The sequence below is a fragment of the Caretta caretta genome, chromosome 4 (genome assembly GCF_965140235.1).
Source record: "Caretta caretta isolate rCarCar2 chromosome 4, rCarCar1.hap1, whole genome shotgun sequence".
NCBI classification, from domain to species: domain Eukaryota; kingdom Metazoa; phylum Chordata; order Testudines; family Cheloniidae; genus Caretta; species Caretta caretta.
Window position 1 is genome coordinate 153,490,939 of NC_134209.1, and position 13,092 is coordinate 153,504,030.

General features: G+C 54.3%; 1 protein-coding gene across 1 annotated transcript in view; it reads left to right on the top strand.

Annotated features, from left to right (window-relative positions):
- The window catches only part of TTC31 (tetratricopeptide repeat domain 31), a 34,135-nt gene extending 25,149 nt beyond the window's left edge, over positions 1 to 8,986 (top strand). The window contains exon 18 of the mRNA XM_075128200.1: positions 8,383 to 8,986. Coding sequence (XP_074984301.1) covers positions 8,383 to 8,404 — 22 coding nt within the window. The 3' untranslated portion in view covers positions 8,405 to 8,986. The remainder of the gene's footprint in view (positions 1 to 8,382) is intronic.
- Positions 8,987 to 13,092: the final 4,106 nt, after the last annotated feature.

Genomic DNA, 13,092 nt, shown 5'->3' on the forward strand with positions numbered 1-13,092 from the left:
GGTGCCCAGGTCAGTCTGTGTATCTCTCCCCATCATTTACCACTCCACTAATTTTAGTGTCATCTGCAAATGTTATCTGTAGTGCTTTTCTATTTTCTTCCAGCTCATTGAGAGAGAGAATAAATCACATTGGGCTGAGCACAGATCCCTGTGGGACTGCACTAGAAACACCCCTTTGGACAATGATTCCCCATTAACAATTTACCTTTTTGAGATCTGTGAAGTATCCAGTTTTTAATCCATTTAAAATGGGCTACATTGACATTGTGTAGTACTCATTGTGTCTGCATGTCATGCAGGGCTAAGTTCTTTCAGACACTAAATATATTAAGTTAGTACAGTTACCTTTAGCAACTAAACTTGTCATCTCTTCCAAAATGAGAAGGTTGTTTAAGACCCTGTTTTCCATCAAATTATGTTGATTGGCATTAATTTTGCTGCCATCATTTAGATCTTTATTGGTTATGTTCCATATCAGCTTTTCCATGATTTAGCCCTGGATCAGGACCAATGTCATGCTGCCTGGCCTGTGGTCACACACACCATCATCGCATTTGCCCATTTCAAATGTTGGCATAAACTCAGCTCTTTTCTAGTCCTCTGGAACTCCACCACCATTCCGAGGTTTGTAAACACCAACATTAATGGTTCACAGAGCTCCGCAGCCAATTTTTTTAATACAATGTGGGTTTAAGTTATCCAGTCCTGTGGAATTAAAAACATTTCAATAGTGGATGATTAATAACCTCACTGCACTGGTAACTGATGAAAGAGAAAATATTGAATTATCACTGTAAGATATAAATACATTATCCTGCTTCTTTCTGAACTCAGGATAGCAATACTTACGGAATATTTCTCTCTTTTCTGCCTCATTGTTGACAATTTTTACCATCCTTATCTAGTATTGGACCTATACCAGTGCTAGGATTTCATTTGTTCCTGATTTAGTTAAAGAATTCTTTCTTATTCTCCTTAACCCTATTTGCCATAGATTTTTCACTAAAACCTTTAGTGCCCCTTATCAGTTGTCTGCATTTCCAAACTGCATTGGCTTCCCCATTTTGTCCGTTTGTTATATATATTTTTAATGGCTCCTTTCACTTTCTTCCTTAGCCAGGATATTTTTTAATCAAAGAAGCCTTCTTTTGTGACTGCAGAATTATGTTTCTTTGGTCTCAAACAATTCCAGTCATCATTTACCTTTTTCATGTTTATATCTTTCCTCTCATTTTTGTTTTCAGCTTTGGGAAATTAGTCTTCTTAATATCCCAAGTGTGTGGATTGCTCATTGGCACTCCATTCTGTATGCACATAACAAATGAAATTAGGTTGTGATCAGTTGCACCTAGGCAACCATCAATTTTTAGTTCAGTGATCAATTTGTCGTTCTCCATTGGAATGTGGCCTGATATCGGTTGCAATACGTTCTGTGTTAGAAAGTTATTGTCTGTAATTTTCAGGAGCTCCATGGACATTTGAGTAGTTGTGGCATGAGCTCTTTTATTGCATCTGGCCCAGAAGTTCAGCGATTTATAGCCTGGGAGTGTAATGTAGCACAATCTCATCTGTGGGCAAGTTAGCGACAGAAAGGGAAGGGAGGTGTCATTTGAGTCGTAAAACTCTCCACAATCCTCATTTTGATGGTGTTCCCCTCTGTGATATGGGAGAGGGAACTTGCTGCCCAGCCAGCTCCCAGCTCTACCTCCCCTGGTTGGCAGAAGTTTTGATAATACAGAGTAATGGGCTGAGTTGGGTGTCCTTCGAAAGCCTTTTCTCCCATGAACACAGTGGTACCAAGCATGACAAACCTAGAACAATTACGTAGATATATATTAGGGGAAATGTATAAAAATCAACTTTTTTAAAGTATCCTTTAACACAGGGATGTTTTGCTTACCTAAAGTAGACACTGATCTTGGCTAATCCTAGGGAAGCTAGCCTTGGCATGTAGGACCGAAAACATGTATTCACCAATGTCATCATCACTGTCATCTCTGTCTAGGGCACCACTGCTAGACACGTTGTCACGCTGCTCCTCTGCGCCACCCTCGTACGTCTCCAGACAAAGCCAGAGCACTGGGGCTGTAGGATTGGAGCCGCAGGGAGCTGTGATAAACAGGGGGAGGGGCTGCACCTGGCTGTTTGGGGAGGCACAGTCTCCTCCAGCCTATGCGACCCACCACCCATGCTCACAGGGGTGGTTCCTGGGCAGATGGAGGCCCAGACATGGGCCCCCAACTCCCTTGCAGGGCTAAGCCCTTTACTGTCCTTGGCATTTCCTCTGTGCTGGTTCAGGCAGCTCCCTGCTCAGCGGTTTGCGAGGTCCCAGTGCGCTGTGGAGGGAGCCTGTGACATGGAGTCCCTGGGCGATGCTCTGGAACTGCTCCCCATGAAGCCAGGCAGGACTCTGGGGAAGTCTCCTTTCTGGGAGCAGCCTGTCTGCAGGACACACAACTCACCCGGCTTCCCCCTTCCTGGGTCCGACCTTGGAGCATTCAGCATCCTCTGCCCCTCCATGTCCTTCCCACAGCGAGTCCGCCCAGGCAGGGTCCTGGGGAAGCCAGAGGGTCCTGCCCCCCAACTCCGCAGTCAGACGTGCCTCTCAGCCAGCCGGGAAAACAGAAGGTTTATTAGATGACAGGAACATGGTCTAACACAGAGCTTGTAGGTGCAGAGAACGGGACCCCTCAGCTGGGTCCATTTTGGGGGGCAGTGAGCCAGACAACCACGTCTCCCCTTCACTCCATGTCCCCAGCCATCCCCAAACTGAAACTCTCTCCAGCCCCTCCTCCTCTGGGCTTTCCCCTTTCCCAGGCCCAGAGGTCACCTGATTCCTTTGTTCTCCAACCCTTTAGCTGTCACCTTGCAGGGGGGGGGAAGGGCCAGGCCATCAGTTGCCAGGAAACAGGGTGTCGGCCATTCTCTGTGACCAGACCCCTGCACACACCTCCCCTTTAGGATTCTGCAACGATCATACACCCTTATCCTACCCCGTAGAGACTTAAGAACTGCCTAGGGTAAACTGAGGCACCCCCACACTATTCAGAGGAACCATTAAGAACAGTCCGCTTCGTCACATCTCTCCCCCCTTCAAGACCGAATTGAGCGGGATCACTTTAGCTGGTGACCTGGGGAAGTTCGAAGCCACCAACGTTCCCATGGATGCCCCAGCATCTCTCCCATTCCTTGGTGGGAGTTACACCAGGCCCTTCCAGTTTCACGCCCTCCCTTAGTTTGGGGGTGGTCGATAGCACTTGCATGCTGCATGTGGGAAGGTTTATGCGGCCCGTGCCCTTTGGCCACCCCAAAACCCCAGGGGGTCAAACTGGGATTGGGTCTTCTCCCCAACAAGCTGGCCAAACAGCCACTTGGTTAGAGGAGTGTTTAACTTTCTTAACAGCTTTCACTTCATCTGAGACCTTCTCAGAGCTATCCACACTGGGTCCTTCAACAGGAAAGTCAGTGGATCCATTCACAACAGAAAATTTTTGGCTGTTAGGAACTGAAACTTTCTTGATTAAATCACTTTCACACCCTTCAGTTGCAGTAAACTGCTTGCAAAGACTCCATGAGGATTCCTTTCCCTAGGGCTTTTCTATGCAACAATTCACCCCTCACAGAAATTCTGCCCTTACCCTCTTTACCTAGGGCATGTTCTAGAGGAACACTTTCCTGAGCAACAACAGACTCTTTCTGGGTCTCCCGTACATCCAGAATTACCTCTGGCCCATGCGGCGGATTCCTACCCAATCCCCTTTCAGGCAAACTTACAGACTTCCTAGATAAAAGGTCAGAAGCATTCTCCTTCCCTTTGCCACACACAAGTTCAGGAATCTTTTCCTTCTAGCTACAGGTTTCCACACCCTCAGTAGGTAACATAATCAAATCACCTTCATGCTCTCCTTGTGCCCTGGCTAGGATCTCACCCTGATTAGACAGAGTTGCGACACCCTTTCCCAACAACACACTAGCAACAGGCAAAATACAAGCACCAGAATTGTCTGGTCTCTGGGATTTTACATAGATCCTAACTGGATGTGACCTAGTAACAGGGCCATTCTCCCGAGCAGACACAAACTTAGGACCCCTTCCCTTCCTGGGCTTCAGCTGAATCCAGAACCAGCTCTGAGACAACTGCACGACCCTCAACCATCACAGGCTGAAAGGCCCCTTCTGTCTGCTCCACAGACAAAGAAGAGCCGGACACACTTTCTCCTTTCCCAGACACACTTTGGGATCTCTTTCCCCTGGTCCCAGCACACAAGGCTGGTCACAGACAACTGCTTGGAGATCAGAGTAGCTCCCTCCATAGGCAAGTCAATACCCCTGACAAACACAGACACATTTCCTTCCCTGTCACACTTCTCCACCCAGCTAACAGGTAAGGTCCAGGGACTCTCAGCTTCCACTCTCCTCGCCTTCCCACCCTGCTGACTAGACACAGCCATCAGCTCACAAGGCTGCCTAGGCTCATCCAGACTTTCCTTACCAAGCACCTTGCCACTCCCCACAGATCCCCTGCCCTGCCTGTGTCTCCCCCCACTCAGCTGGGGTCTCAGCTCCCTCTGTGCTCAGCGCTGCCCTTGCTGTCCCAGTGGGGGTAGGCAGCGAGCTCCCTGCTTTCCTCACTGCATCAGAGCCAGCCTGAGCCCCCGCTCTGGTGTGGTAACAGGCAGGCAGGTAGCCTGAGCCTAGCCGCTCCTCCCTCCTGCCAGCCAGGTCATCTGCATTTTCACTGACCATTTCCCTCTCCACTGACTGGTTCCCTGGATTCAAATTCAAACCCTTGGCAGTTACAGGAGCAGGGCCTGGATCCTGTCCCAAAGAGACACAGTCACCCCACAACAGGGTCTCACAGCTGATATCCCGGAGAACCCCAATGACCAGCCAGCCCCACCCTTCCTGTGTCTGCACAGGGATCTGGGCCATAGGCAGGGCGAGGGGCTTTGTCCCTGGGACCCTCACCCAGGTCACCCAGCCCCTCAGCATCTGAGGCTGCACCACCCAGGGCCTGACACCAGTTCTCTCTGTCCCAGGATCTCGCCACCCCAGGAATGTCTCCCCATTGACCATCACCTCCTGCTCCCACTGGAGGTCCGAGGGGCCTGAGCCCAGGAGACTCCACACAGACATATAGGTTGGGGTCAGGAGTGGGAGCCTGTCCACCTCCCCACCCATCTGGCTGACGGAGTCTATGGCCTTGGGACCCAGCAAGGGAGCTCGACACCGGGGCTTTTCCGCAGGGTCCCCCTGGTTCAAATCTCCAGCCTGCTCAAAGGCAGTGAGGTGGCATCCACACCCCCCCCCCCTTAACCAGGGGCAGCAATTTAGTCTCAAGGTTCCCTGCGGAACTGGCCCCCTGGGGTCTATCCCCACTCACCCCTGGGGGGTCCCCTAGGCCTCTCCGCCCCACCACCGCCAGTTCATGCTGCTGCTGCTTCTGCAGCTCTTTCTCGGGCTCTCGCTGTCTCTCACAGTCCTCTTGCTCTCTTGGACTCAGCTCCAATCCCATCCGTCTCCGATTCCCGGATGGGGAACCTGATCGTGAAGACCCCCGTCTGGTCGGGGACAGGAGTCTTGGGGATGCCTGGCTCCCGCTTCAGCTGCTCCCAGATCCTGCTATCGCCCCATTTGGGGTCAGGAATCTGTTCCTTAGAGCTGTCATCCTCCTCCAGCTGCACGATTAACTCTGCGTTGGTGAACTTTCCAATGTGTAACCCTCTCTCTTTTTGCACAGGGTTACAATGTCCTTCTTAAGGAGACGGTGACAGGCCATCACTCCGCTCCTCCCAAGTTGTTGTGGACTCACAGGCCCGTGTGTTCTCAGCTCCCCACGGTTTCCAGGGAGAACCCCTCGTGTGCCAGCCCTTCTCGAGGTCACCCCCTCTTTGCCAGGGTCGAGCTGCAGACTCCTCCGCCCCGGGACCGCTCACTGCAATTCCCAGGGGAACCCTGTTACTGCAAAAGTCCGTCTCTCTCCCAGGACCAAGCCGCAGGCTCCTCTGCCCCTGAGACTGCCCCCCACAGTCCCCAGGGGGACCCCATTACTGCACAGTCCTTCTCGCTGGTCACACACTCCCAGGGGTTAACCGCCCCCCGAAACCGCTTCTCTCTGAGTCTTCAGCACGCCTGGTCCTCATCAATCCCCCTTCGTTTTACTGCTCCCCAGTCACTTACTGCAGGAAGCGCCATCCATGGGGTGCAGTACATCCCACTTCTGCCACCAGTTTTCACGGAGTCCCTGGGTGATGCTCTGGAACTGCTCCCCATGAAGCCAGTCAGGATTCTGGGGCAGTCGCCTTCCTGTGAGCAGCCTGTCTCCAGGGCACACAGCTCACACAGCTTCCCCCTTCCTGGGTCCGACCTTGGAGCATTCAGCATCCTCTGCCCCTCCATGTCCTTCCCACAGCGAGTCCGCCCAGGCAGGGTCCTGGGGAAGCCAGAGGGTCCTGCCCCCCAACTCCGCAGTCAGACGTGACTCTCAGCCAGCCAGTAGAACAGAGGTTTATTAGATGACAGGAACATGGCCTAAAACAGCTTGTAGGTGCAGAGAACCAGACCCCTCAGCTGGGTCCATTTTGGGGGGCAGTGAGCCAGAGAACCCCGTCTCCACTTCACTCCATGTCCCCAGCCAGCCCCAAAACTGACTCCCCCTCCAGCCCCTCCTCCTCTGGGCTTTGTCCCTTTCCCGGGCCAGGAGGTCACCTGATTCCTTTGTTCTCCAACCCTTCAGCTCTCACCTTGCAGGGGGGAAGGGCCCAGGCCATCAATTGCCAGGAAACAGGGTGTCGGCCATTCTCTGTGTCCAGACCCCTGGATACACCCACCCTCTAGGGTTCTGCAACGATCATAAACCCTTACCCCACCACTTAGAGATTTAAGAACTGCCTAGGGGAAACTGAGGCACCCCCACATTATTCAGAGGAAACATTAAGAACAGTCCTGCTTTGCCAGAGCCTGCACCTCGCTGGGGCTGGCGATTCCAAGCACAGCAGGGCGCAGGTGCAGCGTTCGTCTCCTTTGAGGCTCTCGCTCCATGGGCCTGGGAGTTTCAGCCTCATGTTGGGGAAATCAAACTCTACATTGAGTGGTTGCCACGTGGCAGCATCTCCATTGTGGGCGGGCTGGGGCCTTCGCTGGCTCTGCACAGGGCTGGGCCATGCAGGCAGGTTACAGCAGATTCCTGCGGCAGCTCTGGTGCCTTGTGCGTTTGGCATCCCACCGACAAATGTCTTTTCTGAACGGGGGGGGCAGAGGCCCCCACATTCTTTCCCCTCAGTTTCGGGTCTGGCTCATGCACCAACAGACCCACGCTTGCCCTGGGTTGTGGAAGAAAAAGAAAATGTCTTTCAGAAGTGAAGATTCTCTGACATCACAGAGCCCCCCTTCCCCTGAGCTGGGCCAGATCTGTCCTGGATCAGAGCATCATGTGCACCCCCTGCTGCTGGGCCTGCCCCTGGAAGAGGTGGCCTCACCCCTCCAGCCCCTTGGGCGATAACATCCTGGACTCGTGCCGTTGTTCTGTGAGCTTTCCTTGGGGCACCGCCCCAGCCTGAGCAGGGCCCTTCTCCGCAGGGCCACCCCCTGCCCCTTTGCCCACAGCTCCTTTCCCGCTTCTGTAGCTGTCCCATGAGGCCCCTGCTTAGCAGCTGACACCCACCTGCCCCCTGAGTCCCAGCGAGGCAGGCAGGGGCCAGGAGCTGAGTTTGTCGTTCCAGTGAAACTCCTTGATTCCTTCAGAGATCCCAGAATGACCCGTCTCCTGTAACGGCAACACCTGGCCAATCTGCCCCTGTCCCTGGGAGCCAGGAACCCCCCCGCTACCACCAGTCATGCCAGAAGTTCTTACCCTATCCCCACATTTCTCCACCTTGCTTCTCTGAAAGAGGCTGGCTATTGGGGGGGAGGCAGCCCCCCTGTGTGGCCCTGATGTAAGCAGAGTCAGGATGAGCTCCACCCTGACATCTGGTGGTGAGATGTGGCAAGTTGTGGAAAAGAACTTCAGGGGCCGATCTCATTTGCATAGGCACACCCACCCCGCCTAGCATGAGCCCATAGCTGCCCCAAATGGTCACTTTGGCTGCTGTGGGATCCCCAGTGTCTCTGTTATTGGGGCGGGAAGAATAAATTGTTATTACCCTGATTATGGGAACTGTGCTTGGAACTGTACTTGGCCTTTTGTTATGATGGAGGGACTCACCATCAACTAAGTAGCACTCGCTAGGCAAGGGTCATGGGTTCCAAAACTGTGAATTGAGAGAGGTTGGGGACAAGTATTAATGCTTGGTGACATGGGCTCCTTAGTGAGGGTTTTATATGCTAATTGCACTTTCTCCTCTCTCCACTGGGGAATATCAGAACTAATTTTGATTCTGTTAGGAGTCTCATTACAGGCTGCTGAGCTCACTTTGGGCTAATGGTGCACCAGCCCTGAGGCTTCTCTCCTAAATGCTGAATTCACCTAAGAGCTGAAATCACTGAGTGTTGTGTTAAGTAGCGGGGGAGCCTGAAGATATATTGTGGAGCAGTTTGCGGGATGGCTGGAGTGCCTTGTGGACAGGCTGGTGGAGCAGTTTGTAGGATGGCGGGAGCTGCATGTGGGCCAAGGAGCTGAGCGAAGCAGTTTGTGGAGTGGCGAGCGGAGCGAAGGCCTATGGAGCTGTGGGGCGGTCAGCTTCAGATCATGTAAGGTGCCTCTTACCTCCACCCCCATCTCCACCCAGGTTGAGAGGTAAAGCTCTGCAGATAAACTTTCGAACTCTGGGGCTGCCCTAACCAGGGAAAGAGACTTTTGGGTGATTGGACTTTTCGGACTTTGGGTGATTTGGGGTTGCTGGACTCAAGAACAAAAGGGAAAGGACATGCCCCAATTTGCTTGGGGTGGGTTTTTTGCTAATGGGTTGTGTTATGAATCCTGTTAGTGGTGTTTCCCCAACATAATGCCACATTGTTTCTCTCTGTTATTAAAAGGCTTTTTGCTACACTCAGACTAGGTGCTTGCGAGAGGGAAGTATTGCCTCTTGGAGGCGCCCAGCGGGGGTGGTATATATTTGCCCCAGGTCACTGGGTGGGGGCACGAGCCGATTTGCATTGTGTTATTGGAATGGATCCCCTAGATACTGAACCCGGCCCTTGTTGCTGCCAACTCTGACGGGCAGAAGGGTTACACTTATTCAGCTACAATGTGGCTTTTAACTACTCTGGCTCTAGAACTGAGCAGGTTCTTAGGCAGCCCATTGTGTGCATGTCCCCAGGGGCCTGGACCTGGCCAGCGGCTCGTCAGCCTCAGGATAGTTTCCACAGCAGCTGGAGCAAAGGTTGCGGGAAGAGAAAGCTCTGAAGCATGGGAGTGAAGGGGGAGGTGGAATTCCTGAGGGCTGCACCTAGTGCATGTGAAATGGAGCGGGGGCCAGGGAGCCCCAGGAGGCTGCAGGTCCCAGCGTGCAGTGCCCCATCGTCTCCGCAGCTGGGCCCCGTTGCGGGCTAGGAGCCGTGCAGCTGTAGCGGCTGCAGGCAGCAGCTTTGGGCGTCAGCCCGCCACATCCGCCACCCCTGAGCTAAGGCCTGAATGTGCCAGGGTGTGGCTTCACCCCAGCAGCCTGGTCAGCTGCTCAGACCCCACCTGCTGTTAGGGGGCTGTGCTGCTGGGGTGCTGGCTATTGGACCCTGGCCATGGCTGCTGTGTGGCTGGCCGGGCGTGACTCCCCGCTGGTGTGTGGGTCTCCTCAGGAATTGAACGGTCAGCCACCTCTGGTGGCAGCAGAACCTCGCTCTCACCAGGCTGCCTGCAGGGGAGACTGATGGTCCGTGCGGATGGATGGGGTGTCGCACATGCTGCCTGCTTCTCCCGCAGAGCCCCCAAACCGTCCAGCCTATGCCCTTCTCCCACAGGAGCTGGGAGCCAGGAGCCGCTCCAGTCAGGGGAGGGCTGGCTGCCCCAGAACAGCTGGTGGTGTTGGGCCCCTATAGGAATAGGCAGGGTTCCTCCGTCCAGCCCCTGAGTAGGGGGAGCGTGCACCAGCACAGGAGGGAGGAGAAGCTGGGGCTGGGGGTTAACCATTTGGCGAGCTGACCTGGGGCAGTGGTGGATTCTCCATCCCTTGGGGTGTTTCTGTCCAGACTGGATGTCTCTGACAGCTCTGCTCTAGTTCAACCAGCTCTTCGGGGCTAGCTGGTGTCCTGGGGGAGGGTCGCTGGCCTGAAATGTAATGGAGTCCGATTAAATGGTCACAGTGGTCACTTCTGGCCTTAAAAGCTGTGACTAGAAGTAGGTTCCTTAACCAATGTGGGGTGAAGGGAAGGAGGGGAGGGGACGGAACGAGGCCTCGGAAAGAGCTCAAGCAGTTCCCTGCTTTTGGAATCTGCCCTGATCCCTGAAAAGAGGAGCCCTTGGCAGTCGCTACCCCAGCTGCCTCTTTCCAAACCGGCCAACAGCTGGCACTCGCTGTTCACACAGGTCGGGTTGGTTTAACCAGAGGGGTGTTGTTACACTGACTCAGTGGCCCTGGTGCGTGGATGCTCTTACGCCAGTACACCCCTGGCTTGTGCGGGGCTCGCTTGCACCTGCTCTTGTACAGCTGCACTTAAATCGGTGCCACCTCACACCTCTACGCGCAAACCTGGTGCACCTGCGTGTGCAGAGCTGGCTGAAGAAGTGGAAAATCCCATTAACTGTCTTGAATGATAATGGACGCATGAGCAGCAGGCAGCTCGGGCGCTGCGTAAAGAGTCAATCTAGGCAGCCAGCCACGTCTTGCAAGGTCAAACCATGAGGTGAGAGGCCACAGGGATCGCAGGCGAGGGCGGAGAGCTGGAGTTCAGTAGCAGATCTGAGACTGTGGCTCCTGGAATCGTAATTGAAAAATTAATTCCAATGGGTTGGCCATGCCCTTGTCGTGTGGGCTGAAAGCAGGTTGATGGGGTGTGAACAAAGGGGCTGACTGGACTACGTCTCCATTTAAACCGCGGCAGAGATGCTGCGCTTCAGTGAAGCCACTTGCTAGACCCACAGGCGGGGTTCTCCCAGCGCTGGGGTTCCTCCTCCTCCTCGAGACGGATTCTGCCATCGGCCCAGCGCTGTCTGCAGGCGGGGGGAGCTCAGCAGAGCGCCCTCACTAAGGGGGTGGGTTTTTCACACTCCTCAGCAACCTTGCTGGGTTGGCCTCCCTTCATAGTTAAGCGCTGGCCTGTCTGGCAGCGTGAGCTGGGGGAGCCATGCGGGGCGCTGGGAACCTCTGTTCGTTTTAACGTCATCATTAAGGAAGTCAAAGAGGCGAGCAAATGGCACGCGAGTGAACTTCTCAATGAAGTCAGCGTGGGAGGAGGCCCCAGGCTGCGGGAGGACAGAGAAATATCCAGGGGAAGGCCAGGTGCAGGGCAGAACCCAGCAAGAAAAATGCAGCTAATCCACCTGGGGGAAAATAACCAGACACCCCGCATGAGGGAGCAGGGATGGCCAAGGCCAAGGAGGGTGGAGGGCACAGCAGCGGGACTGGCCTATGTAATAGGAGAGGGTGGGGAATAGGCCAGTGGGTGGCAGTTGGGGCAGGGGGAAGTTCCTCAACTCTGAGCCCCTCAATCCCCGAGGTTCCTGTCCTGGAGTGGCAGCAAGGGGCGAGCCCCTCTCTGCTCTGCTCTGGCATGACTGCAGCGGGGTACAGAATTTGGTCCTGGGCCCCTCCTTGCTGGGAAAGTGTGGACAAGGTGAAGGAGGGTCAGAGCAGCCCCCAAGATGCTCTGGGGCCTGCGGGGCTCAGCTCTGGGGAGAGATTTAAAGGAACCAAATGTGACTGGCTTTGCTGAGTGATGTCTAAGGAGGGGGCGGGCTCAGGGTGGATCTGAGCAGTTTGGCCGGTGAAGCATTTGCATGCTGGGATCTCCAGCCTGGCTCTTGGGGTGTCCAAGGGCTGCACCTCCATAAGATGGCTGCAATCTGCTCCATTAGAAACACATTAAGTGTAGCCCTTGGTTGGGTGGCCCTGGTTTGCTGTTAGCTGGAGAGGGCCCAGACTCTGATCTCAGGGGCCAGGCCCAGGCCCAGCCAGGCCAGCAGACCTTGGGGAGAAGAAGCGAAGCAACCAGGTCTCCATCAGGTTCGCCGTTGCTCTGCCTCAGTGGCTCTGTAGCACATGGGGGAAGGGCTGCTGCTCCCCTTCACCTCAGGCAAGTTGGGGGCTCCTCAGACGGAGGGAGGAGTTGGGATGTGCTGCACCCCAGTAACCCGGGTACCTTCCTGGGAGAGCTGCATCCCCTTTTGGGGTGTGGAATGGGCCACACAGCCCCCAAGGGGGCAGCAGCCGAGAGAAACCAAACCAAACCCAGGACTGGGGATCTGACAGTGGCATTAACTCCAGAAAGGATGGGACTAGGGTTCAGCATGACCAGGGCTGAGTGGGTACAGCTGGGAGGGCGCCTGTCCTGCCAACCCCAGCAGCTCAAAAGGTAGGAGATCCAAAATGAATGAAAGATTAGCTGTGTGGTTGGCTGCTATGTGAGGTCCCCCGGCTGCTGTGTGTGAGAATTAGCACTGCCCTGTACAGTGTGAAACACAGTCATAGAAATGCAGGGCTGGAAGAGCCCTCCCTAGGTCGTCTAGTCCAGCCCCCTGCACTCCTCTGGACTAGAGGGGGGACGGGACTAGACGGCCTCTCGAGCTCCCTTCCAGATCTATGATTTCTATGACTCCATATTACCTGGACCATCCCTGACGGGTTTGTCTGACCTGCTCTGAAACACCTCCAGGGCCGGAGATTCCACCACCTCCCTGGGCCGCTTGTTCCAGGCGTAACCACCCTGAGAGTGAGAAGGGAGTTTTTCCTAATCTCCAACCTAAACCGCCCCTGCTGCAGTTTCAGCCCATTGCTTCTTGTCCTGTCCTCCGAGGTTAGGAGAACAATCTATCACCCTCCTCCTTGTAACAGCCTTTTACATACCTGAGAACTGGTATCAGGTCCCCTCTCAGTCTTCGCTTCTCCAGACTAAACAACCCCAATGTTTTCAATCTTCCCACCGAGCTCATGGGCTCCGGACCTTGAATCATTTTTGTTGCTCTTCTCTGGACTTTCTCCAATTTGTCCCCATCTTTCCCAA